The sequence below is a fragment of the Oncorhynchus masou genome, chromosome 1 (genome assembly GCF_036934945.1).
Source record: "Oncorhynchus masou masou isolate Uvic2021 chromosome 1, UVic_Omas_1.1, whole genome shotgun sequence".
NCBI lineage: Eukaryota > Metazoa > Chordata > Actinopteri > Salmoniformes > Salmonidae > Oncorhynchus > Oncorhynchus masou.
The window spans coordinates 79737632-79765442 of record NC_088212.1 but is presented as its reverse complement, the minus strand read 5'-3'; the positions used below and the strand labels follow the sequence as shown (position 1 = coordinate 79765442).

Here is a 27811-nt window from a genome sequence, read left to right as displayed (position 1 = left end):
TGATAAATCAGGATACCTAAACCTGAAGTCCACGTTGTGACTCTTGTGCAGGAGTTAGAGATAGAGAAAGCCAGTTAGGAGTTAGAGATAGAGAAAGCCAGAGAGTGAGAAGATATTTCAATGGCAGTCATTTATTGAATTTGAAATAAATCAAACATATTTGGCACACATAGTTGAAAAGTGCTTGTAACCTTAAACATTTTGCTCATCATATTAAAGCCAGAGAAAACAATTTAAAGAACAATTCTAAAATAATCCTAATAACTCTACACAGAATGGTTGTGTGGTAACATTGTGTGGTACCAGAATGGTTGTTAGGTCACAGAAACCTATGAACAGTGATCTTACATTTCAGGATCAGGATAATAACTTGTATACTATACTGAAAAGTTATACCTTAAAATAGCTTATTCTAAACAAAAAACAGAAGCAATCAAAACCATTTAGCCAAACATATAGGATGGTCAAATTCCACATTAATCTCCAAAGAACTGTTTTGAACTTCCTAAACATTTCTCATGTGTTCATACCTTCATACCTATTTTCAGAACATCTACCTCATACCTTCATAAACAAAACAAATACTGTCATCAGGAATGTCTTCAGAATTATAATATGTTCGTAAATGAAGCAGAATATTGTACAGAATCCCAACTACAAAACTGTTTGTACATGGTATGTTTATCACACAATCATATAATGGCTGGAATACCCTGTTTGGAAGTGGAACACGTAAAATAACATTTTAAAACCATCAGTTCCAATGAAGCAACAAATATGACCTTACAAGACAGTATGAAGATCGACACAGAAAGATTTTGTCTAAACCACGGAATACATTTGAGTAAATAGAAGCTAGTGAGGCAATTCCACAATAACAGCACAAACCCTCATTCTGCTACCAAACTTTGCATCTTTTTAAATTTTGTAAATTTAAATTGGCACGTCACTTAAGAACAAATTCTTATTTACAATGACGGCCTAGGAACAGTGGGTTAACTGTTTTGTTCAGGGGCAGAACAACACATTTTTACCTTGTCAGCTCGGGGATTCGATTTAGCAACCTTTTGGTTACGGGCCCAACACTCTAACCATGAGGCTACCTGCCGCCCCACTGTTCACTGTTCTGTTCTTCAAGTAAATGTCTTTATAAAAGCCATCCTTATGCATAGAGTTGTATGGTTGGTTTAACTTTGCAATCATTGCTTTCTGTTTGACGTGAAAATTCTGAGTCTCAACCTCACTCTGTTATCGTGGAATTGACCAGTGTGTGAAATAGTCTTATAAAGGTAGTAGGAATAGGCCGTGATTTAATTGCATTTCAAAAAGGGTTTCTCCATATAACACTAAAAGAGGGGCATGTGTCAAAGCACATACAGGAGAAAACATTGAAATCAAGACAAACTGAGTTTTTCTCAGAAGGTTCAAAACATGTTACATTCCTTATCTTCTTAACTAAAATGTGCCTGATCGGTAATCTCAACAATTATTTATAATAATTAATAACAATTATATTTGTTAATTGGACATGAAGTGTCAGTAACTTTTCACTATAAGGTGTAAGAAACCATCTGGTCAAGATGAGTTAGTTAGTTTCAGTTCTTTGTTTTGAATATGAGCGTAACAGTTGGTGAGTAATTCAGGATAATATATATGTGTTTTAAATGGGGAAGTCCACTGTATTATTTTGTAACAGAGGACTGAGATGAATGGACAGTATTTACTTCTCTGATTCCCATCAGCACCTTGTTAAACTCACTAACATATCAGCAATATTTCCTATTCAAGTTTCAAACTGATCAATGTAGGATCAAGTAACTATTTGCCTCTATTGCAGCAGATAAAACATTGCATTTCCCTTCCAAAATTGACAAAGTTAAAACTTTACATTGGGAAAAGTTGAACACAACAAAAAGAAAGACATGTACATGTTGTAAGCCATTTCAAACAGCATCACATACCATCATGGCTGAGAGATAAGATTCTACAACCAAAATGTTGTTGATCCTGATTGTTACGTGCACAGTCTTCTGAACTCAACACCAGGGTTGTATTCATTAGGGCACACCGTTTCAAAACATTTTGCAACGTAAAACGGGTGTTTCTTATTGGACCAGTTAAGATAGTACCTTCTCTGCTTCTTCTGGTTTTCTTCCGTTTCGTACCTAATCAATAGGAACCTGAAGTGAACAAAACAAACTGTAGTTTGAATGTAAATATGACCATCAACCCCTCAACCAAGGTGAACTAGGGTCATAACAGTGGTGTATCCATGCTGCAGACTGTCCGTATCTGTGTCACACAGAGTATAGTCCTCCTTCACGATACGATCACACCCAATCTCCCCGTTACCAAAGAAGCCAAACAGTGGGATGTTGGGGAACACCTTGCGGAAGGTGTCAGCCTCCACGTTACGTTGGTTGTTGTAATAGTTGTGTCCGCGGCCCACGCAGGCAAACATGAAGCCCAGGGTGTTCCTCTCTGGGAGGTTGGCGGCTTTCAGTCTCCGAATGGTGGCCTCAGCTGCCTTGGGGCTGCTCACGTCCTGCTCCAGGAGAACACTGGCCCCCTGGATCCTTGGACCGCTCAGAGCCAGACCCACCACGCCGTACGACCCCCGGCCACAGCTACGGAGAAAGACAGACCACTGTCACATAACTATATAGTAATACTATAAGCTAAATCCCAACCCCGGGACCACTCAGGGCCAGACCTACACCACCGCACCAGCCCCAGCAACAGTTACAGAGAACGATCGCGGGACAGACAAAAACAAAGTCATAGCTGCATAGTAAGAGTAGGGATTCCCAAAATGTTCATGTCAGGGCCCTCTGAATATGATGAGCCTCCAGCTGAGGACCCCCACTACCTTAAAACATATATTGTTTTGCCGCTTGGTAGATTACTAGGAGGTCGCAATAAATAAGACCCCAGACCCATGTTTGAGAACTCCTAATCCTTCTCAGCATTGAAAAGAACAGTACATGTTACAGATCACTCAGGTGCTCACCACTCTCTTTCAGGGGAGAAGACATTCTCCACATGGCCCCCAGCGATGAGAGCCTTGCTGCGTGCCAAAGGCTCCAGGACCTGGTTAAGGAAGCGGGCTGCTCCGGGTTTGTAGGCTTCATAGCCAAAGAGCAGCACCACACGCAGATCAGGGTTATTCACCAGCCCTGAGGGGACAGGACGACAACAGAGTGGGGTCAGAGATGGAATCATATTATGGTGGACGGTTGGCTAAAGCCAAAGATGTGTTTAGCATACTGTAGAAATGTTTGTTGCCATCTCTTTTCTGTAAATATTGGTATTTATCACACACTCATATACTAATCTTAGTATCAACTTTACACTGAAGGGTTTGTATTGGGCTAGAACAAGACCGGCACTGACCAGCTTAATGGTTGACTGTGGTACCCCTGTGTGGGAGAGCGGAGAAAGGTATATTTCTGAACTGGTCATTGTCATGATGCTGGCCTGGGGTAGGTTTATGACAGTCATAAATACCCCCCCCCCCCCTTTCCTCTCTCTACCCTACTGATGTGACTATTGAACATCCCTTGGTTAGAATAGAAATTCTGGGAACATCAGCAGGTGGGAGGAAATTAACCATATTTTGGTTATCCAACCAGTTGAACATATGCGTTGGTACTTTATGAATATGATGTCAGTTCGGTTGTCATCTGAGACATTCTCATCAATGATAGGATGACATAAACGGTACAGTGGAAAGACTACACATTATAGTTATCAGGTTCACATGGAATTGTTGTGCAATTTAAACGTTTGAATATGAAATTATTTGCGAGGGGATGAAATGTGATTTTAGCTTCTAAAATGTGAGAATTGGGCTTTCATGAGTGAATTAGGCCCGACTCAGTGGCCCGCCCACGTGAAGAGACATTGGTGATAAACTATGAAACATGCCCTCCTCTCCCTTCCTATATAAAGCCTTGACGACAATATAACTTCCTGTTCCGGGTACATTAGGATGACGATCCGATGTCAGAAGGGTTCAGATAACTACAGAACGAAGCCAACCTCAGCATGAGCTTTGGTTGCGAATGGTATGAACTTTGAACTCTTATTCGCTACAGAAGTGATACCTCCTATCCGTTGAGTTAGCAACAGCAGCTGCAAACGTGGGCTAGGAAAGAACAGACAGAGTATCTCGTCTACCACACAACGACAACAACGGTTTGTGAAGATAACCAAGAACTTACAACTTTCAGATGAGACTGAAATAAGGTGACAATTAATATTGACTGCTATTGATGTAAAATATTACTACGTCTTTAAGAGTTTATTCGGAAGATAACTGCTCTATAAATATTATTTTGTGGTGCCCCGACTTTCTAGTTAATTACATTTACATGATTAGCTCAATCAGGTAATATTAATTACAGAGAAAGGATTTTATAGAATAGCATGTACTTCAACTCCCAGTCGGTCTCACCAACCTGCTTCCTCTAGGTGTGACTCTGAGATGGTGCGTTTGCAGAAGTGAAAGGGGCGGATGTCCACTCCCTCCATCCTAGGGAACATGATAGCGTAGCCAGCTTCTCCTTCTTGGAATTCCTTTGGTGGACCTGAGTGGGAGCCACTGGGAGTTACTGTGGGGGAAGATGAAGAGAGACTCAGCAGCAACTCTTGGGAGAACATTGGAAGTTTGCTTTAAAAGAAATCTGCATTTTGGCAAATGCCTTCTTCAGGGTTACTGTGGGAAAAGGCAGAAGGACAAATCATACTGTCAACCAGTCGCCTTTTCCTTATATTGGTAAATGTATGATGTATATTTAAAGTAGTTAGCTAGCTAACAGTAATTGCATTTTAACATATTGCATGGTGTTCCACTTCCCTGGTTCTCTAAGCACTCAATCTATGTGACATAACACTATTTAACACATAACACATCAATATTACCTAGCTAGATTTTCAGTTTGTGAGCAAAGACACTATCTGCATACTTGGTTGATGGAATGTCACTTCTCTCCAGTTTAGTGATTATATAGAGGAATACTGAGCACAGATCCTGTTGTCAGTCCTGGAATACTAGAGTATCTATCGACATATCTAGTCGCCATGCTTCTCTTCCCAGCTCCAAAGCAGAGCACCCTATGTTAATAAGGCAGGGGGAGATTAATGTGGACCATCCCCTGTTGACAGGTGACCCATTCCTCTGTGATACGCTTAAGTGAGCTGGTTAACATTCAAAAACTGGTAGATGAGAATGCACAACACGCATCAAAGAGGAAAGGACCTGAATGTCATGCACTGGCAGCAGCCTGTGTCATGAATTATGGCACAAGAGCTAGCTATGAGTGGTTAGTGTTGTAGGAATTAAGTGTTATAACATATTATAACACATGAAACAGTTACCACACGGTGTTCTGGTCATTAGGAAGGGAAATATGAAAATACTGTGGTTCTTACAAACAACACCAGGCGTGGTGATGGCCATGATGTCACATCCATTGGGGAACAGCCTGTTCAGTTCCTCCACTGAGTCTGGACTGTGGTGGGTCTTGCGTGCTGCAAGAGGGGATACAAGTTAGAACATGCCTTACAATTAGATTGTTACTGACTGGGACTCTAATATAAGCAGCAGGTTTCACAACTTAGCCTTCAACTTTTAATAACTTACCACGTGTTTAGTAACAAACTAAATGGAAGTTAGCTAGTAGATAAGAGGCCACAGTACTTTTTACTTCTCGGCCCAGCATTATTAGTGTGCTTTACTACAGAGTAGTAAATGCACATGTTACGTCTTACCCTTTTTCTGCTTGTAGGAAGAGTCTTGTCCACTGAAGGTCTCGCTGTCCACCATAACCAAGACTGTTTTGGGCAGCAGGTATACATTCTGCAAACATTAAGAGAGAGGTGTTTCTACGGTTTTCAATAATGTCAGACTCCACATAGTCTTCCACTGTAGGAGCCAGGCTATAACTTTACTGTGTTCTACTAGCCTACTTGTAGGACTGTTGCAACAGCATACAGATAGATATGCATAATGTCGAACAAGCATGCCTCTGGCTAATCTCAGTTAACCCAGAACTAAAGTCTTGCGTAATTGGTCAGATGCTCGATTAAGTTCTGGGTCTGTACATGTTAAGAGATGAGATGCTGAAACGAGGAGTGGAACCGGATTGAAGAGATCCACTCTTTGCAAGTTATGGGTAAATGTATGGGCCAGATGTCCCCTCCCCTTCCAAAATTAGAAAAAATGGTAACACCTGCGAAATCTTGATTTGTCCAAATATAAAACCAGTGACGAAAAACTGAAATTATCAATCAGCGCTCATAGTATAAAGACATGTCTACGGTACCATTTATGTTTGTCGTCTGTTCACGAGATACTACTCTCTGGCATGCAATCATGTCAGCTCTATTCATGACACTTCTATCAACAATTCATGAACGTTCTCCTGAAAGAGACCCTGTTGTAATTGCTTGTGTATTTTCAGGAGTCAAACTGACCTCCACTTCTTCTGCCAGGCTGTGGCAGAGAGCATGGCCGTCATAGTTGGACGGTCCAGAGGCAGACACCCACGTCAACTTCTGCTGGACCCTCAGTACTCTCCGTGCACAGTTCATCCACAGTCTGCAAACACTGCACAATAAGGAAGACATTCGTCGTTAGCTCTCACTCTCATCCTGGCATGACAAGGAAGTTGTTTAAAAAAAACATGATACATACGACCAGTCTGGGGATAACTTGCTAGCGTTAGCTAGATTCCAAGCTTTTCTTAGCTAGCTAATTTAGCTGTCAAACACTAATCTGTAATACAAGATTATTACTAAAATACTGTTCTGCTACCTGTTAGCTAGCTAACGTATGCTAGTTTCACATGGCTGCACGCCTTTTTTGCAAGCAAAACGTATACAGCTAACAGATACATTTCGTTTAGATTGCTAGTTAGCTACATATATTCAGTTCCAGTCCTGTTTAGAACTTGAAACGTGCATTGCCATTGTTGATAAAAAACACTGTGCTCGCTAACGTTAGCTAGCTAGCTAGCTAGCTGACTGTGGCTAATCGGTCAATGTTATCCGGAATCCTTAGCTACCTAAAGTTAGCTAGCTAGCTAGTCACTTACCAAGCAATTTGGAGCAGGGATTTGGTTGGTACAAACATCAAAATTCTCTCCACTACTTCTGCCACATTACTGAGAATGTATTCTGCCGTGCATTCATCTGAAACGCCAGAAAAGTCTGTATTTCCATCCATATTTCCTTCGCAAGATCTTGGCAGCTAGCTACGGATTTGTCTTTTGAATAAAATATCGAAAGCACTAATACACTATTACTGCCACCTAGTGGCGAGTACACTTTATCTGCCTAGTATGTATAAATCAAATCAAACGTTATTTGTCCATGGGCCGAATACAACAAGTGTAGACCTTACAGTGAAATGCTTACGTACAAGCCCTTAAACTACAATGCAAGCAGTCTGGGTAGCCATTTGATTAGATGTTCAGGAGTCTTATGGCTTGGGGGTAGAAGCTGTTTAAAAGCCTCTTGGACCTAGACTTGGCCCTCTGGTACCGCTTGCTGTGCGGTAGCAGAAAGAACAGTCTATGACTAGTGTGGCTAGAGTCTTTGACAATTTTTAGGGCCTTCCTCTGACACAACCTGGTATAGATGTCCTGGATGACAGGGAGCTCGGCCCCGGTGATGTACTGGGTCATACGCACTTCCCACTGTAGTGCCTTGTGGTTGGAGGCCGAGCAGTTGCCATACCAGGCAGTGATGCAACCCGTCAGGATGCTCTCGATGGTGCAGCTGTAAAACCTTTTAAGGATCTGAGGACCCATGCCAAATCTTTTCAGTCTCGTGAGGGGGGATAGGTTTTGTCGTGACTGCCTTGGTGTGCTTGGACCATGTTAGTTTGTTGGTGATGTGGACGACAAAGAACTAGCTCTCAACCTACTCTACTACAGCCCTGTCGATGAGAGTGGGGGCATACTCGGTCCTCCTTTTCCTGGAGTCCACAATCATCTCCTTTGTCTTGATCACGTTGAGGGGGAGGTTGTTGTCCTTTCACCACATATATATATATTTTGTGTCATATATTCATGGATTAAATTTTCAGTCCATTGGCATTTGAGCAAGAATTATCCTCATAAAAAAAATCATTTTATCACTCCAAAGAAAGTTTTTGTAGTTTCTTTGTCACTGCAAAATAACACAAAAATAGTAGGCTATGCATGGTCCTGGAAATATCCTATTTTTATATGAAATGGATCGATTCAAGGAGGTACTACCTTGGTTGATTATAAGGATTATATGAGTTGAAAGTAGTATTAGACTGTTTACACACGCAGCCTATTTCAGATTTTTTGGGGCAAAAGAGTATCTAATCGGCCAAAAGACTGATTAGTGGAAAAAGAACAGACATGGGATGCCTGTGTGAGTGAGTTAATCATTGTGCAGTAGCTTCACACCAACACTAGAGTGTAGTCTTCACACACTACATCTGCTTCCACCTGTAAAAAATATGAGCCAGATCTTTCTAAAGGGCAATTACAAGTCAAATAGATTTCAACAAAATCACAGTTGACTTAGTGGAGACTGGACTACGATTCTAACTGTACCCCTTATCTACAGTGTAACCACCGTAAAATAATAGCACAGATTACAGATGTCAACATGTTTTCTGAAAGTGACACCATAAATGTGATTGTGGGTTTTTATTTATATATTACATTCACATAATAAAAGGAACAAGAGACACCATCAAATCAAACATGTATACTATTTGACAACAAAACACATTCCCGTGGCAGTGACACTGGACATGAAATGATCTCGGTCGATCTATTTGGGATTAAATGAACATACTGCACCTTCCGCCTCGCTAAACATTGTATCAGTGTACATATTGCACATGCTTACTTTCTTTGAAATATAAGTACCTTATATCACTGAGGCACCAGCACATACATATGAAACATGTACATAAAGAAACATGGACAATATATAACTAAAAGAACAAGTTACAAAAGCAGAATAAAAAAGTACAAATGTTCAACCTCGGCTTCGGTTATGGCTTAATTGGTCAAGAGTAATCCTGTCCATTATAATAGCTTGAATAAATCACGTGCACATTTTGTCAATTAAATCTCCCTTTAACATCCAAAAATAAATGGTATATGAGTCAAGTGACTGCTCAGCCATATGTCTGCTTTGCTGTCTAGCTAACATCCAGTTGAAGTCCATTGTGTTTGTTTTCTCAGCCCCTCTGAGAGCTGAGAAAACAGTCAAGCCCCAGAGATCTCCACAAAGAGGGCACGGAGGAGCCCTCCATGGCAACGGCAGGTGAGTGTTGGTGTGATCATGGTGTAATGCTGGACCAGGTCACAGCAGGTGAGCGGTGCAGTCTTGTGTGATAATGGACCATGTTGTTGCATGTTATTGAGGTCCATGGGTGTCTGATCCAACATTTGACACATACCAAAGTTCTCTCATCTCATCATTAGCCTGATAGTGACAAACTATGTGTGCAACATAAAAATGAAGCCTGCAGACTATAATTTTTGACCACAATGAAAATGACTTAACCAAGAGTTTCACGGACCCAATAATATTGAATGAAGATTGTTATAGTTAAAACATTAAAAGGTGGTCCCTGTGTATATCCTTAGTCAACCACAGTCAGTAGATATTGTTATAATGCACACACATATCAAGCCTTATCATACATTATGGGTCAGTTTCACAGACCCAGAGATAGTGATCCAGTTTATGTTATCTAAATCGAATTGCTGTTCATGAAATAACAATTCCAGATGTTGGTTAACTAAACTAAAATAGGCCCGCGCTTAAATCCATCTGTGAGTCTGTGAAACCTGCCCTCTTCACCTGCAATGTGAACATGCATTTAATTTCTCTGATGCTCCGCATTAACTACAAGTCCAATTATTTCTTCCCGATAAATATTATCCAATGTATATATTTTTTGTCTTTGCCTGACTCTTAGGTTTGTGTCAGAGACACACATTAGCCTATATTTCCATCACAGCATCAGACAAATGTCTACGGCCAATGACATGACAAGACAAAGGTATTTTAATTTTGTGCCACAATTGAAGAGGGCCTTTCATTTTTTCCATCCAATTTGAGCACAGTGCTACTTTCACAACACATCCAGTAATAGTTTAATCCTGATTTAACACCACTCTCAGTTCATTGGAAAGAAGACGATTTTTCTCAAGCTGCTGGTACAGAGGGTCTTTGCAGTCAGAAAGCAGGTTAAGAGAAAATAGAATAGAGAGAACAAAGAGTGTTAGTACAGAAAGATAGAGTCTTGTGTCATGCTACAACAGCACACACAACAAATACCATTGTTTTCTACCCTCTGCCTAAATGATCACATCTATATGCAAACTAAGAAATGGCTCCCTCACCTCAATGTGGAGATGGTGTGACTGTGAAATGACTGAATTATATGTTTACAGAATATCCCCAATGTTACACGTCACTATTATCTTTTGGCTTTGAACATGAAGCAAAGTGTGACCGTCGGGAATGCTGAGGATGCTGAAACAGGTACATTTTCAGTTTCTGATCAATCCATGTCAATTACTCGGCTGGTTAAAGAAGTTGAAACCATGCCTGAGGTTGGTAGAGAGGTCATGGCCGCAGCCCTCTGCACTTAAACAATCCACTGCCTCAGTGGGTTCAAATCCCTGTCCCACCGCACCTCTACACAATCTTTTTTAGCTCTCTCTCCCTCTTAAGGTCTTGCCTATCCCTGTCAATAAACACATGTATACTTTAAAAAAAAGAATAAGCTCGGTGGATGTGCTTTTGTCCAAATGTAAGCACATGTTTTGTTAATACTACTACCATAGTACATAGTGCCAACCAAAATCAAATCAAAAACAAAAAACATACGTTTGTGAAGAGGAGCTTTTGCTTTTATTCAAAGCTGCTCAGTAATAAATTAAAACAGAGAAACATTTAAAGACAGGAAATGAAATGAAGGAAATTAAGAACTACAGAATTGAAGGGTAAGGATGGCTGACATGGATGGATGTAAAGTTTATTTGACAGAAAGCAAAATGAGTCAGGGTTCTGTACAAAAGGTGGTCTATAGGATGGCAGCAGCAGCAGAGGCCCAATGTGCGGTGGTGCTGTGGTAAAGAAGAGACGTGGAGACATAGGGGACAGGATGTTGGGCGATACTGCCACATAGTTGTAGTAGAGAGAGGCCTCTCAACCAGCGGGTGGCGTCTGTGATGGTTGTGAGATGATGTAAACTATTTAACTGGAAAAGAATGAGGAAAAACAAAGTGTGTTGGGGGGACAAATTGTAGAAAGGCACGTGACTGATATGACATGCAGGATGGAAACCACAGCACACAGAACAGAAAGCAGAGCCAGGTACTCAAAAAGGGTTGAGAGGTACACTATTCTGGAAGTTCAATTTAGATGTTTCTAAAAGCATGTAAAAACTGATTGTACAATGCATGTTAGATTCTGTATAGTTTTCTCAGCCTAACAAAAAAGCCACTAAAAAGGCAAAAGCTATTTGCTGTTGCATGGCAGAAGCGTAAAGTGAGTCAGATTAGTAGGCACTGAAACTAAAATGTGAGTGGAAAAATCCAAACAAATGAAACATACAAAACAATATGCCACTAGAGGGAGTATACAGTAGAAAAAATTGTGAGTGGGTGAGACCTACGCACAACGCACAAGCAAACACAAGCAGGTTATAGATTACATGGAGGTCATGTCGTTGAGGGCGTGGTCCAGCTCCTCGCTGATGGCCTTGTACTTTAGCTTCTGTGCATACAACTCATCTATTATGGGTGGAGTGGAGGAGGAGGTGAGGTGGAGGAGATGACATCAATGGGGTGATAATGAAGGAGGATGGGGACAACAACAGAGATGATAGACAGAGCAAAGAAAGGAGGGGAAAAGGTAAGAAAAAACAATGGATTGTCAGAGAACAAATAAATAAAATAGAATGTCAAACCAAAAAAAAATAAGGGAGCAATAGGATGTGCACAGGCCACTAATGCCCTGTTAGATTGTTTAGACCAATCAGGAAATGACTAACCGAAACCCTGATGAAGGCAGCTTGGTGTTGAAATGTTTGTATCTAATTAATACATATTACATCAGAGTGGTATAGTGTGTCGCTGCTTTCTTTTCCAGAAGGAAATGACAACATGGTCTCCAACCAAATTATATAGAGCTCCATTGTGAATGCTTTGTAATTCCACAGCTACAGTGCCACAGTCACACCAACAGCAGCATGAGACATTTCTTTCCCTGGCCTGCACTAGCCTAACAAATACTGACTGTGGGTCTGTATAATGTCAGCCGTGGCATTGGCCTAGTCTGCCTAGCACAGAACTGACTGTGCAGAATGTAGATGCAGTATCTGATGACACCACAGAGGAGGTGATGAAAGGTTAGACTTCACACATTACTCTTTTTACAATTATTCAAGCTCTGACAAGTTGGTTGTTGATCATTGCTAGACAGCCATTTTCAAGTCTTGCCATAGATTTTCAAACCAAAACTGTAACTCGGCCACTCAATGTCATCTTGGTAAGCAACTCCAGTGTATATTTGGCCTTCTGTTTCAGATTATTCTCCTGCTGAAAGGTGAATTTGTCTCCCAGGTTTTCCTCTAGGATTTTGCCCTTGCTTAGCTCTATTTTGTTTATTTTTATCCTAAAAATCTCCCTAGTCCTTGCAGATGACAAGCATACCCATAACATGATGCAGCCACCACCACGCTTGAAAATATGAAGAGTGGTGCTCAGTGATGTGTTGTATTTGCCCCAAACATAACACTTTGTATTCAGGATATAGAGTTAATTTCTTTGTCACATTGTTTGCAGTTTTACTTTAATGCCTTATTGAAAACAGGATGGATTTTTTGAATATTTTAATTCTGTACAGGCTTCCTTCTTTTCACTCTGTCCTTTAGGTTAGTATTGAGGAGTAACTACAATGTTGTTGATTCATCCTCAGTTTTCTCCCATCATAGCTATTAAACACTCACTGTTTTAATGTCACCAATGGCCTCATGGTAAAATCCCTGAGCGGTTTCCTTTCTTTCCGGCAACTGAGTTAGGAAGGACGCCTGTATCTTTGTAGTGACTGGGTATATTGATACACCATCCAAAGTGTAATTAATAACTTCACCATGCTCAAAGGGTTATTCAATGCGTGTGGTTTTTTTTTTTAACCCATCTACCAATAGGTGCCCTTTGCGTGAAATTGGAAAACTTCCCTGGTCTTTGTGGTTGAATCTGTGTTTGATATTCACTGATCGACTGGGGGAACTTACAGATAATTTTATGTGTGGAGTACAGAGATGAATGAGGTAGTCATTCAGAAATTATTTTAAACACTATTATTGCACACAGTGTGCCAATGCAACTTATTATGCAAATTTTTACTCCTGAACTTATTTAGGCTTGTCCTAACAAAGGGGTTGAATACTTATTGACTCAAGACATTTCAACGTTTCATTTTTTTATTAATTTGTGAACATTTCTAAAAAACATAATTCCTCTGATATTATGGGATATTGTGTGTAAGCCAGTGACAAAATGTAATCAATTTTAAATTCAGGCTGTAACAAATTCAACAGGGTGTGAATACTTTCTGAAGGCACTGTATATGTCCGGTTTTACTATACAACTTACCTCAGATGTTCACATAGAAAATGCTTCCCAATATATGAAATGAAAGAAGAAAGGTCCCTACCCTCCAGATCATCAATGGTCTTCTCAAGCTTGGCCACGGACCTCTCAGCGAACTCAGCACGGGTCTCAGCCTGTGGCACAAGAGGCAGACAAGATGTGATGAGTGTCTCCCATCCTCACCACACCAAAACATGTTCCAACATAGATATATAATACAATGTCTAGTCTTCTCCACCCTTTCTATGGTCGCACTTTACAGACGATCTAGTGGTTAAGATGCTAACGCTAATGTCCCACTTTCGCTAATGGTAAAGTGAATGGAAACATTAGCTAATTTGCTAATGCTAAAGGGAACTCACCTCCTTTAGCTTGTCTGTGAGAACCTTGATCTCCTCCTCGTACTTGTCCTCCTTCTGTGAGTACTGTAGTGACATAGTGGAGCGCAGGTCAGAGAATCATCATCACAGCACTACCGACATGAACTGGTTCAAGGGATAACAGGCAGAAGTGAGTGGGCCTACTCACTAGAGTTACCTCCCTTTATCTCTATGGCTATACGAGCAGTTAATGGGTATATAACTGACTGCAACGACCTGAGAAGAGATACATTTGTCTAAACAGACTCCTACCTTCTCTGCCTGAGCCTCAAGAGACTTCAGGTTGTTTGTGACTGTCTTCAACTCTTCCTCAAGTTCAGCACATTTGCTGGTGTTTTATGTATGTTTGAAGGAGCAGAGGAGGAGAAGGAACAAATGCAATAGGAGGACCGACGGGGGAAAGAAACAAGAGTTATAACAGGGCAATAAGCACACAATAAGAGTAACAGCAGGTTGTCTCCAAAGCAGTAAATTGTGCTGTATTTTGTGGTTGGTTCCAAAGTGTTTACCCTTCAGAGAGCTCAGCACGCTCCTCTGTACGTTCCAGATCACTCTCAATGATGACCAGCTTACGGGCGACCTGTTTTCACCCATAATAGGACAACACATCACTATACCACATTGGTGCACCAAGCAATCAATATGTTATATGTTTAGTTTCATGTACAGGTCTATATGTTGTCTGTTTCCCACAAGCGCACACACGAGAACCTCAGAAGTACAGTGGCTTCAGAAAGTATTCAGACCACTTCAATTTTTCCAGGACATTCTGAGACTTGTCCCGAAGCCACTTCTGCGTTGTCTTGGCTGTGTGCTTAGGGTCGTTGTCCTGTTGGAAGGTGAACCTTCGCCCCAGTCTTTGTTCCTGAGCACTCTGGAGCAGGTTATCATCAATTATCTCTGTGTACTTTGTTCGGTTCATCTTTCCCTCGATCCTGACTAGTCCCTCCCGCTGACAAACATCCCCACAGCATGATGCTGCCACCCCCATGCTTCACCGTAGGGATGGTGCCAGGTTACCTCCAGATGTGACACTTGGCATTCAGGCCAAAGAGTTCAATCTTGGTTTCATCAGACCGGAGAATCTTGTTTCTCATGGTCTGAGTCTTTAGGTGCCTTTTGGCAAACTCCAAGTGGGCTGTCATGTGCCTTTTACTGAGGTCTTCCGTCTGGCCACTCTATCATAAAGACCTGATTGGTGGAGTGCTGCAGAGATGGTTGTCCTTCTGGAAGGTTATCCCATCTCCACAGAGGAACTCAAGAGCTCTGTCGGAGTGACCATCAGGTTCTTGGTCACCTCACTGACCAAGGCCCGTCTCCCCCGATTGCTCAGTTTTGTCGGGTGGCCAGCTCTCGGAAGTGTCTTGGTGGTTCTAAACTTTTTCCATTTAAGAATGATGGAGGTCACAGTGTTCTTGGGGACCGTCAATAATGCAGAATTTTTTTTGTACCCTTCCCCAGATCTGTGCCTCGACACAATCCTGTCTCGGAGCTCTACAGACAATTCCTTCGACCTCATGGCTTGATTTTTGCTCTGACATGCACTGTCAACTGTGGGACCTTATATAGACAGGTGTGTGCCTTTCTAAATCATGTCCAATCAATTTAATTCACCACAGGTGGATTCCAATCAAATTATAGAAACATCTCAAGGATGCTCAATGGAAACAGGATACACCTGAGCTCAATTTCGAGTCTCATAGCAAAGGGTCTGAATACTTATGTACATAAGGTATTTCTGTTTTCTTATCTTTAATAAATTGATTTTATTTTAAATAAAAACCCTTTTTGCTTTGTCGTTGTGAGGTATTGTGTGTAGATTGATGAGGATTTATTTTTATTTAATCCATTTTTAGAATAAAGCTGTAACGTAACAAAATGAGGAAAAAGTAAAGGGGTCTGAATGCTTTCGAAGGTACTGTATATCTTAAAGTATCAGCCTAAGGAATGCTAGGAAACTCACCTCCTCGTATTTCCTGTCAGCCTCCTCAGCGATGTGCTTGGCCTCCTTCAGCTGGATCTCCTGCAGCTCCATCTTCTCCTCATCCTTCGATGCTCTGTTTTCAATCACCTTCATGCCTCTGGAGGACAGAATAAACGGGGGGAACATATGTCAGGGATAGGAGGACATTGCATGTTGTCTTGTTTTTTAAAGAAATAAAATGTTGATCAACTAAAAGGAACAGGAAGACATTAATCTGCAGCCCAACAGTCCACACACTGTGGGGGACATAACTACATTTGGCACTTGTCTATTGTAACACAATACATCTGGTACAGTGTGCTTATGCATATTTTACATGAACTCTTCTCAATAAGTGTGCTAGTTAAAGAGATTGAACTTGATCTTAAGCACTTACACATTTGTCACATATTGTACTTATTGGAATTCATAACATACTGTATCATATGAAATGCAGAATATTGTAAAAACAAAATGCAGGATGTAACATATCATAAGAAATGGATGTTGTTGTACACAATTGTGCACAATTTTCGCTCGGCTTGGCTTGGCTTCTTCTAAAACTACTGGCTGAAATTATACAATCCCTTTATAATGCATCCTTTACTGAACACTTTTAAGAGTGAAATGATAATATTATTACTGTGGTCATGTGGATTGATGTCATCTATATGGGTTCGGTGTTGATGACTGTGTCTGAGACAGACTGACGGGTCTGATGATGGCTGTGTCTGAGACAGACTGACGGGTCTGATGATGACTGTGTCTGAGACAGACTGACGGGTCTGATGATGGCTGTGTCTGACAGACAGATGGCTGACAGACTGATGGGTCTGATGATGGCTGTGTCTGAGACAGACTGATGGGTCTGATGATGGCTGTGTCTGAGACAGACTGATGATGATGGCTGTGTCTGAGACAGACTGATGATGGCTGTGTCTGAGACAGACTGACGGGTCTGATGATGGCTGTGTTTGAGACAGACTGACGGGTCTGATGATGGCTGTGTCTGAGACAGACTGACGGGTCTGATGATGGCTGTGTTTGAGACAGACTGACGGGTCTGATGATGGCTGTGTCTGAGACAGACTGACGGGTCTGATGATGGCTGTGTCTGAGACAGACTGATGATGGCTGTGTCTGGTCTGATGATGGCTGTGTCTGAGACAGACTGACGGGTCTGATGATGGCTGTGTCTGAGACAGACTGACGGGTCTGATGATGGCTGTGTCTGAGACAGACTGACGGGTCTGATGATGGCTGTGTCTGAGACAGACTGACGGGTCTGATGATGGCTGTGTCTGAGACAGACTGACGGGTCTGATGATGGCTGTGTCTGAGACAGACTGACGGGTCTGATGATGGCTGTGTCTGAGACAGACTGATGGGTCTGATGATGGCTGTGTCTGAGACAGACTGATGGGTCTGATGATGGCTGTGTCTGAGACAGACTGAGACAGGGTCTGATGATGGCTGTGTCTGAGACAGACTGACGGGTCTGATGATGGCTGTGTCTGAGACAGACTGACGGGTCTGATGATGGCTGTGTCTGAGACAGACTGACAGGGTCTGATGATGGCTGTGTCTGAGACAGACTGACGGGTCTGATGATGGCTGTGTCTGAGACAGACTGACGGGTCTGTTGATGACTGTGTCTGAGACAGACTGACGGGTCTGATGATGGCTGTGTTTGAGACAGACTGACGGGTCTGTTGATGGCTGTGTCTGAGACAGACTGACGGGTCTGATGATGGCTGTGTTTGAGACAGACTGACGGGTCTGTTGATGGCTGTGTCTGAGACAGACTGACGGGTCTGATGATGGCTGTGTTTGAGACAGACTGACGGGTCTGATGATGGCTGTGTCTGAGACAGACAGACTGAAGGGTCTAATGATGACTGTGTCTGAGACAGACTGATGGGTCTGTTGATGACTGTGTTTGAGACAGACTGACGGGTCTGATGATGGCTGTGTCTGAGACAGACTGATGGGTCTGTTGATGACTGTGTTTGAGACAGACTGACGGGTCTGATGATGGCTGTGTTTGAGACAGACTGATGGGTCTGATGATGACTGTGTTTGAGACAGACTGATGGGTCTGATGATGGCTGTGTCTGAGACAGACTGACGGGTCTGATGATGGCTGTGTCTGAGACAGACTGACGGGTCTGATGATGGCTGTGTCTGAGACAGACTGACGGGTCTGATGATGGCTGTGTCTGAGACAGACTGACGGGTCTGATGATGGCTGTGTTTGAGACAGACTGACGGGTCTGATGATGGCTGTGTCTGAGACAGACAGACTGACGGGTCTGATGATGGCTGTGTCTGAGACAGACTGATGGGTCTGTTGATGACTGTGTTTGAGACAGACTGACGGGTCTGATGATGGCTGTGTCTGAGACAGACTGACGGGTCTGATGATGGCTGTGTCTGAGACAGACTGATGGGTCTGATGATGGCTGTGTCTGAGACAGACTGATGGGTCTGATGATGGCTGTGTCTGAGACAGACTGATGGGTCTGTTGATGGCTGTGTCTGAGACAGACTGATGGGTCTGATGATGGCTGTGTCTGAGACAGACTGATGGGTCTGATGATGGCTGTGTCTGAGACAGACTGATGGGTCTGATGATGGCTGTGTCTGAGACAGACTGATGGGTCTGATGATGGCTGTGTCTGAGACAGACTGATGGGTCTGATGATGGCTGTGTCTGAGACAGAACTGATGGGTCTGATGATGGCTGTGTCTGAGACAGACTGATGGGTCTGTTGATGGCTGTGTCTGAGACAGACTGATGGGTCTGATGATGGCTGTGATGGGTCTGAGACAGACAGACTGATGGGTCTGATGATGGCTGTGTCTGATGACAGACTGATGGGTCTGATGATGACTGTGTCTGAGACAGACTGATGGGTCTGATGATGGCTGTGTCTGAGACAGACTGACGGGTCTGATGATGGCTGTGTCTGAGACAGGCAGACTGATGGGTCTGATGATGGCTGTGTCTGAGACAGACTGACGGGTCTGATGATGGCTGTGTTTGAGACAGACTGATGGGTCTGATGATGGCTGTGTCTGAGACAGACTGATGGGTCTGATGATGGCTGTGTCTGAGACAGACTGATGGGTCTGATGATGGCTGTGTCTGAGACAGACTGATGGGTCTGATGATGGCTGACAGACTGATGGGTCTGTTGATGGCTGTGTCTGAGACAGACTGATGGGTCTGATGATGACTGTGTCTGAGACAGACTGATGGGTCTGATGATGACTGTGTCTGAGACAGACTGATGGGTCTGTTGATGGCTGTGTCTGAGACAGACTGATGGGTCTGATGATGACTGTGTCTGAGACAGACTGATGGGTCTGATGATGACTGTGTCTGAGACAGACTGATGGGTCTGATGATGGCTGTGTCTGAGACAGACAGACTGATGGGTCTGATGATGGCTGTGTCTGAGACAGACTGACGGGTCTGATGATGGCTGTGTCTGAGACAGACAGACTGATGGGTCTGATGATGGCTGTGTCTGAGACAGACTGACGGGTCTGATGATGGCTGTGTTTGAGACAGACTGACGGGTCTGATGATGGCTGTGTCTGAGACAGACTGATGGGTCTGATGATGGCTGTGTCTGAGACAGACTGACGGGTCTGATGATGGCTGTGTCTGAGACAGACTGATGGGTCTGATGATGGCTGTGTCTGAGACAGACTGACGGGTCTGATGATGACTGTGTCTGTACTCCTAGAAGAAGTGGTTCCAAAAGGGTGTCCCCACAGGAGAATCCTTTTTGACTCCTGGTAAAACCCTTTAGGTTCCATGTAGAGGCCTCTGTGGAAAGGGTTCTACATGGAACCCAAAAGGGTTCTACCTGTAAACAAAAGTGGTTCTTCACAGGCTTCTCTTATGGTGACAGCTGAAATAACCATTTTTGGTTCTAGATAGCACCTTTTTTGTCTACGAGTGTAGTGTATGATACAGAGTTGGAGTCTCTGCTCTGCTCACCTCTCACTCTCATCAGCAGCCTTCTCAGCCTCCTCCAGCTTGGTCAGAGCTGTGGCCAGACGCTCCTGAGCACGATCCAACTCCTCCTCAACCAGTTGGATACGTCTGTTCAGGGAAGCTACATCAGCCTCGGCCTAAGTGAGCACATGTGGAAACCACAATGTCAACCTGATGCACATTCAGACAGTCACACTTTCTTGCATAATACAGTATCTGGAGAGATGTGTAATGGAGGAGGTTGGGGGTCATATTTGGACACCTCTGTGGGGGGGATTCTTAACACTATAGGGGATTAAGGTTTAATGTGTGAGAAAGGGATAAGGGCCCAGACCACACTGTATTGTATTTATTTATTTAACTAGGCAAGTAAGTTAAGAACAAATTCTTATTTACAATGACAACCTACCCCAACAAAAACCCTAACCCGGACGATGCTGGGCCAATTGTGCGCCGCCCTATGGGACTCCCAATCACATCCGGTTGTGATACAGCCTGGAATGGAACCAGGGTCTGTAGTGACCCCTCTAACACTGCGATGCAGTGCCTTAGACCGCAGCACCACTCCGGAGCCCCTGTACTTTCATGTAAATCTCCAGCATCATATATAACATTCTATAGACAAGATTGTATAAAATATACATTTATATAGGTCTAATTGGTATGTTTGGAAAGGCAGTGACCAATATAAACATAATAAGCTAACAATTATGTAAATGTATGTACAGGAGGTGTAGGATGATAGTGTATGATCGACTAGAGCATGCTGAAACTGCAGCAGCCTAAGCTAATGTGTTTATTTTGGAGCCTGGCACGTTTTACCATTGAATCGATTCTCACTGTCCCATTTCTCCATCCTTTTAGCACATCACATGACAGACAAAATATTGACGTTTTTAGTACCGTAAAATCATCTATATTCTGTCTATCGTTCTACCAAGCGTGTTGATCAGATTTATACTAATACTGTCGTCAGGCAGGCTGCAGACTAATTGTCTTAAATGATTAGCCAGGGCTTACGGATTCTCTCGCATCCCTCTCCAAACCCAGTTCCTTCTGCCGCCTCTCTGCCGACTCTTCTGCACCGTCAGCCTGCTCTTGTAATGCTTTAATTTTCCTTTTTACAGCTTCCAACGAAGTTAGCCCGGCCATTTCGCTTGTTTACTGCCTATTTTCTATTGCCTACGCCTTTTTCTAACGGTTCTCGGGACAGAAACGCGCAAAGATGCCGGGATGACAAAATCTGCTCACGACTCTGTTTTTTTCCAACAGCTACTGGGGAGGCTAGGAGTTGCGCTAAATGACACCGGAAGTAACACATTTCATGAATTGCCTCAAAATATCCAGAAAGATTTTGTGAAAGAGGTTTTTATTTATTGTATTATAGTGAGATAATGTGATTGTCATAATGACTTATTGGCCATTAGCCTATAATGGGATCTCTGCTCAGAGCAGAGTATTTGAAGATATTAATTGTATATAAAAATAAAAATCGATTACATAAGGACAAAAGTAACATGATTATCCCAATTCATAATAATGATAGACCTATAGGCTACTTAAAGTATAAATATTTTTGGTACCATTTTTGTTTAACGTTTTTTTTAAATCATAATTAGGTGTTCTTTCTAAACTGACACAATAAGATGCATGTTTCCTATAAGAACAAACGTTTAATTATTGGCGTCCCCTACAACATTCTCAATAAAAGGAGAAGTAAACGTTTTAATTTGACGATTGGAATATAATGTATGACACCTACAAATCTAAATTAAAAGGTATTTAAAATATTCAAAAACTTCCACCAAACTTTTAACTGAAATTCTAAACGGGCCCCCATTTTAACCCAACAGGTTGCGGGGAGCACAGGGTACACTGCCTAAACCTGTAACTTGGCCATATAAAACACAGCTAAATTTAACCTTCTGCTTGCATCTTCGAGGAGGGTGGCACACATGGCACATTTGTTAGGCCTACAGTTGGTCTACTCAGTCTTATTCGGTTTCAGTGAACACGTGGAATATTGCGCATTGCAGGTCGAGCCTAATGAAGACGCAGCTATAAACCATAAACAATTATGTAGGCTATTCCAAACTGAAACAATAAAATAATCATAATTTATATGTATATGTATGATGACTAGGTCTAGAATGAAACATGTTGAGGTTCCATGTTAGCAGAATGTTCGTGGTCCACTCTTAACACTTCGGACAGGTTTATGCCACCGCGCCTCTTCAAACTTACGTCTGTGGCTTTCTTCTCAGCGAGTTCAAGTTTCTCCTGGGCATCCTTAAGAGACCCAGAGTACTTGTCCAACTCATCCTCTGTTCCCTTCAGCTTCTTCTGCAGCGCTACCAGGTCATCCTCAAGCTGATAGTTGGTGGATAATATCATCAGTCAATTGGGGTGTGCCACAAACAGAGTGGACGCACAGCCAGAAACAGACAAAAAGGGAAGAAAACAAAAGCCAAGAGTCATAGAAAAAAGGAAAACACTTATAAATGCTTCATATCATATTCTTTGGACAAGTAGTTTCATGTAATTTATTCAACCCACTCACAACACTAGAGTGGCATATTTCAATCTATTTTTTTACCTTTATTTTACTAGGCAAGTCAGTTAAGAACAAATTCTTTTTTCAATGACGGGATTCGACTTTGCAACCTTTCGGTTACCAGTCCAACGCTCTAACCACTAGGCTACCCTGCGCAATAGACTACGCTATTCATGTTTTAGGGTAAAAAAATATATAACGCTGATCAAAGAATATTAGTTTATACTAGGCTTAATCCTGCATGATGCAGTATAAATGAATCGGTCAAACAATAAATATTTTTTAAAACTTCCTGGAGTCAAATAATAAAATATTGTCACGCCCCAAAAACAAATATATTCCTAATACGATTAAATACAACAATCAATACTGATCCTCATACTCATCCTCTGAGACTTGATTTAATCCATATCGAGAGAGAGAACTCTCCAAAGCACTCCGTGCCCAAACAAGACAGAACCCGATTTCTCTAAGGATGCCAACCTGTTTGCTCTTGTCCTCCGCTGCCTTCTTGTCTCCCTCAGCTCCCTCAGCTCTATCCAGGGCATTCTCCTTGTCGAGTTTAAGCATCTGCATCTTCTTCTTGATGGCGTCCATGACTGCTGTGTTGTTGGGGTGGTCTCACCAACTGACAAAAAACAAACTTTGAGTAAAACGCTGAGAAGCTCCGCGCGTCTGAACCACACTGAACGTGAAGCTGGAGTGCAAGCTCGACCAGACTATAGTTTATCAAATATGTACTATGGCAGAGGAGTTACTGGATCCCCATGGATACCAAATACTTTTTGTGGAAGCGACGCCAGATTCTTTCTTCCGCGGGTCCTGCCTTTTTTATGGCTCTCCTCGGCGATTCGCTGATCCAATACATTTTACCGTTGATAAGACTATATATGGGTTATGGGCGAGAAAGTGGCACCCCCTCAAAGACGTCTGTTCCTTTTTCAAACACTGTGCTGAGACGTAGGCTACAACCAAGGAAGTCCGTTTGGGGAGTGGGGGTCAATTTATGCACAAGGAAGTGAAGGTGGACAACAAAAACATGATCTTTGACTGGAATTGCTCATTTCATTCTGGTAGGATAACTTACAATTGCTCAACCCAGCAGTTCAAAGAAGGCTTGATAGAGTAATATTAATACTAATAAATAATGGCATAGTAATCGTTATGTTACTATTCTTCCAAACAAATTAATGTTTAAAATAATTGTCTTAGTTTAGCCATTGACCCCACTTCATTATGAATTGTGTCTCCACTATGAATCATAACACCTGAGAGATGGGGTCATGTAACTCTGATCTCCAAAGACATAATAATCAGTTATTAAAGCAGACAAATTTAGTGTAATGTTTAAAAGGGATTGTCCCTGGGAGGGGTGTCATATTATCTATGCTGAAGTGTTCTGTCAGTGATACGCACAGTAGAGATGAGAGGAGCACGACAACAAGTCCCTCAAGATATTGTTCACAGTCTGAAGAGGGGCATCAGATAGTGTTATATTCAACAGTGGCATAACATCGAGCTTATAAGTGCCTTGGAGTTAATTCAAAATGGCCACAGGGTAAGAAACGAGTGCTTTGGCATTTCAGCAATCCCCCTCTTCCTCTGTGACAGCTCATAGGTCCAGGGGAGTCCATCACAGCTGTCGCACATGGACAGTGGAGGAGGAACCAGAGACCTGTCCAAACACACTGTGATTGGCTGCATGGTATGGACATATACCCTCAAGTTCACTTTGACCTAAATCATTTATAGGATATATCTTTATGGGGAAGATAATGAAAAAATTGTCTAGTACTTACATTTATAGTACATTTTACTTTACAGTACTCATACGTACAGAACATTGGCTATGTGTGTGAAAGGTACTGCTGTTGTAGGCCAATACGCCATAAAGGAGGAGAACAGAACAACAACACAAACAATGACATCTTTATATCACCATATCCTTGGTTGGCTCAGCGACATCTACTCAAACAACCTCTTCTTCTTGTCCTCTCTGTTCCTCCCATGTTTTCTTGAGGGGTATTTTTAGGAGTGTCTTGTTTGCACAAGTTGCACCTGTTACATACTGTAGAAAGGGCTTCAACAAGGGTTCTTCTAAGATCCTCAAAGTTCTTTGAAGAACCTTAGGGTTATTGGCACTGAAAAATGCCCCCAAAAGGTACTTCCAAGAACCCAATAGGAGGTGGGGTTCATCAAGGAACCTCTTTAGGCACCTGCAAGAACCCCCAGTAACTAACTGCCAAACTGAAACATATTTATTTGAATTTGAGAAAACAGCAAATAAGCATCTCTAAGATCTCCTCAATTTAAGGTTTCTCCCTTGTATGATCTAAAATATTGTTTTATGGTGATACTGTTTTTTCATTTTTGTGCAAATGGCTGTGCTTGACACTTTCTCGCTTTTAAAAGTATTTCTAAAACAGGAAATGGTAACAATTCAGTGGATGTCAGTCAATGAAGAGGTAAGAATATGTTGAAGGCTATAGTTGCATTGGGCACAGATGACTGAACTGCCAACTTATTTGTGTGTGTCTGTAGGTATACTGACGAGGAGGCACACAAAGGTATGTACAATTGGTATTGGTTTGTCGCAAGAATGTTATACAGATCACATGTTGGCCCATCGTACCTTCTACACTATGCAATCTTGTTTCCGAGCTGGTCATGGGTGCACCTCAGCCACGCTCAAGGTCCTAAACGATATCATAACCGCCATTGATAAAAAACAGTACTGTGCAGTCGTCTTCATCGACCTGGCCAAGGCTTTCGACTTTGTCAATCACCTCATGATTTTCTTCAAACATAACGATGGTCATTATGGCCAAACAGTTCTATTTTTGTTTCATCAGACCATAGGACATTTCTCCAAAAAGTACGATCTTTGTCCCCATGTGCAGTTGCAAACCGTAGTCTGGCTTTTAGAACAGTGGCTTCTTCCTTGCAGAGCGGCCTTTCAGGTTATGTCGATATAGGACTCGTTTTACTGTGGATATAGATACTTTTGTACCTGTTTCCTCCAGCATCTTTGCAAGGTCCTTTGCTGTTGTTCTGGGATTGATTTGCACTTTACGTTCATCTCGAGGAGACAAAAAAGCATCTCCTTCCTGAGAGGTATGACAGCTACGTGGTACCATGGTGTTTATACTTGCGTACGGTTGTTTGTACAGATGAACGTGGTACCTTCAGGCGTTTGGAAATTGCTCCCAAGGATGAACCAGACTTGTGGAGGTCTCCAATTATTTTTCTGAGGTCTTGGCTGATTACTTTTGATATTCCCATGATGTCAAGCAAAGAGGCACTGTTTAGGCCTTGAAATACATCCACAGGTACACCTCCAATTGACTCAAATGATGTCAATTAGCCTATCAGAAGCTTCTAAAGCCATGACATAATTTTCTGGAATTTTCGAAGCTGTTTAAAAGCACAATCAACTTAATGTATGTAAACTTCCGACCCACTGGAATTATGATACAGTGAATAGGTGTAAATAGGTCTAAATAATTGTTGGAAAAATTACTTGTCATGCACAAAGTAGATGTCCTAACCGACTTGCCAAAGCTATAGTTTGTTAACAAGAAATTTGTGGAGTGGTTGAAAAACCGAGTTTTAATGACTCCAACCTAAGTGTATGTAATCTTCCGATTTCAACTGTATGTGTATAAAAACCATTGTCAAAAGTGAACAGTTTTCTATTCACATTTACCACAAAAACCAAGGTATGAATACTGTCATGTGCATGTTTTGTTAATCAACTGCATAATATATATTATTGTATTCACAGATTTCACCCTCCCTATACCGCTGATGAATTTTACTGAAACCTGTTCGATCACCATGCACTACATGGGGGAAGGGGGGAGGGGGTACAGACTTACATTTACATTACATTTAAGTCATTTGGCAGACGCTCTTATCCAGAGACTTCCTACCAAACTCAGTTACCTGAGAGGAAGGAAACCGCTCAGGGATTTTACCAATGGTGACTTTAAAACAGTTACAGAGAAAACTGAGGATTGATCAATAACATTGTAGTTACTCCCAAAAAATATAACAAAAGACCTGTTTGCAGAAGGCACTAAAGTAATACTGCAAAATTATGGCAAAGTAATTATCTTTTTGTCCTGAATACAAAGTGTTGTTTGGTGCAAATCCAATAGAACACATTACTGAGTACCACTCTCTATATTTTCAAACATAGTGGCGGCTGCATCATGTTATAGGCATGCTTGTAATCTTTAACGACTGGAGTTTTTCAGGACAAAATGTATCAGAATGGAGCTAAGCACAGGACAAATCCTCAAGGAAAAATCCTAGTGGAATCCTAGAATTTAAAAAAGAATAATGTGCAAATGTTGCACAATCCAGGTGTGGTAAGCTCTTAGAGACTCACAGCTGTAATCGCTGCCAAAGGTGCTTCAACGAAGTTTTTGACTGAGTGATGTGAATACTTTTATTTAATTTTCAATAAATTTTCAATCATTTCTAAAAACACGTTTTCACGTTGCCATTATGGGGTATTGTGTATAGATGGGTGAGAAAATAAGACTAACATAACAAAATGTGGAATAGGTCAAGGGGAATGAATACTTTCTGAAAGCACTGTATGTACTTTGAAGCAGACTAAAGCATTAGATAAATAGTTTGCAGTGATCACTAATGTTCTCCCTGGGGTGTCTGCCCATCTCATTTTATGGCAGGCAGCTGTCATTCTCTTGTTAGCCTGGGTTTTGTCCAACTGCTGCCAGGCACAGCATGCCGCTCATACACACAAATCAAAAGACCACATAGACCGCTCATACAGAGATCAGAGAGGCTCAGAGCAGAAGCCATGCTTTCCCAGGACCTTTGGGGCTAATGGAGACAGATACTAGACACAGATACATAAACACAGATCAAAGACCACATAGACCGCTCATACAGAGATCAGAGAGGCTCAGAGCAGAAGCCATGCTTTCCCAGGACCTTTGGGGCTAATGGAGACAGATACTAGACACAGATACATAAACACAGATCAAAGACCACATAGACCGCTCATACAGAGATCAGAGAGGCTCAGAGCAGAAGCCATGCTTTCCCAGGACATTTGGAGCTAATGGAGACAGATACTAGACACAGATACATAAACACAGTACCTGGCCAACTCATCATAATGCCTTAAAGTCTAGCCAAGCACCTAGGGCCTCTGAAATCCTGGTCCCAGATTGGTTTGTTCTGTGTAGCCAACTCCAAAATAGC

At 42.1% G+C, this 27811-nt stretch overlaps 2 protein-coding genes across 7 annotated transcripts; both read right to left on the bottom strand.

Moving 5' to 3' along the window:
* Positions 1-113: 113 nt before the first annotated feature.
* LOC135551446 (F-box only protein 22-like) lies at positions 114-7295 on the bottom strand. The gene is made up of 7 exons (XM_064982661.1): positions 7098-7295; positions 6478-6610; positions 5773-5860; positions 5434-5532; positions 4461-4613; positions 3011-3176; positions 114-2627 (listed from the first exon to the last, which is right to left on the bottom strand). The coding sequence occupies exons 1-7, from the start codon at positions 7226-7228 to the stop codon at positions 2234-2236; spliced, it is 1164 nt and encodes a 387-aa protein (XP_064838733.1). The 5' UTR covers positions 7229-7295; the 3' UTR covers positions 114-2233.
* A 1380-nt stretch (positions 7296-8675) lies between these two features.
* Positions 8676-23356, bottom strand: LOC135551404 (tropomyosin alpha-1 chain-like). Of its 6 annotated transcripts, none has more exons than XM_064982629.1 (10): positions 23057-23356; positions 22264-22389; positions 20023-20156; positions 16011-16128; positions 14557-14627; positions 14300-14375; positions 14030-14092; positions 13732-13801; positions 11698-11804; positions 8676-11269 (listed from the first exon to the last, which is right to left on the bottom strand). In XM_064982629.1, the coding sequence occupies exons 1-9, from the start codon at positions 23168-23170 to the stop codon at positions 11722-11724; spliced, it is 855 nt and encodes a 284-aa protein (XP_064838701.1). In that variant the 5' UTR covers positions 23171-23356; the 3' UTR covers positions 8676-11269; positions 11698-11721. The 6 variants fall into 6 exon arrangements, with proteins under 6 accessions (XP_064838701.1, XP_064838707.1, XP_064838698.1 ...); XM_064982635.1 differs by having other exon boundaries at positions 11726-11804; XM_064982626.1 differs by having other exon boundaries at positions 8676-10231; positions 11726-11804.
* Positions 23357-27811: the final 4455 nt, after the last annotated feature.

What these genes read in the sequence shown, in the direction of transcription:
- LOC135551446 (XM_064982661.1), bottom strand. Translation starts at nt 7,228, where the DNA reads ATGGATGGAAATACAGACTTTTCTGGCGTTTCAGATGAATGCACGGCA. An exon ending in TTCCTACAAGCAGAAAAAGG is followed by an intron (nt 5,533 to 5,772) that starts GTAAGACGTAAC and finishes CCCCTCTTGCAG; the next exon opens with CACGCAAGACCCACCACAGT. An exon ending in TTCTCCCCTGAAAGAGAGTG is followed by an intron (nt 2,628 to 3,010) that starts GTGAGCACCTGA and finishes CTTTCTCCGTAG; the next exon opens with CTGTGGCCGGGGGTCGTACG.
- LOC135551404 (XM_064982626.1), bottom strand. Translation starts at nt 23,170, where the DNA reads ATGGACGCCATCAAGAAGAAGATGCAGATGCTTAAACTCGACAAGGAG. An exon ending in GCTGCTGATGAGAGTGAGAG is followed by an intron (nt 16,129 to 20,022) that starts GTGAGCAGAGCA and finishes TCTGTCCTCCAG; the next exon opens with AGGCATGAAGGTGATTGAAA. An exon ending in CGTGCTGAGCTCTCTGAAGG is followed by an intron (nt 14,376 to 14,556) that starts GTAAACACTTTG and finishes ATAAAACACCAG; the next exon opens with CAAATGTGCTGAACTTGAGG.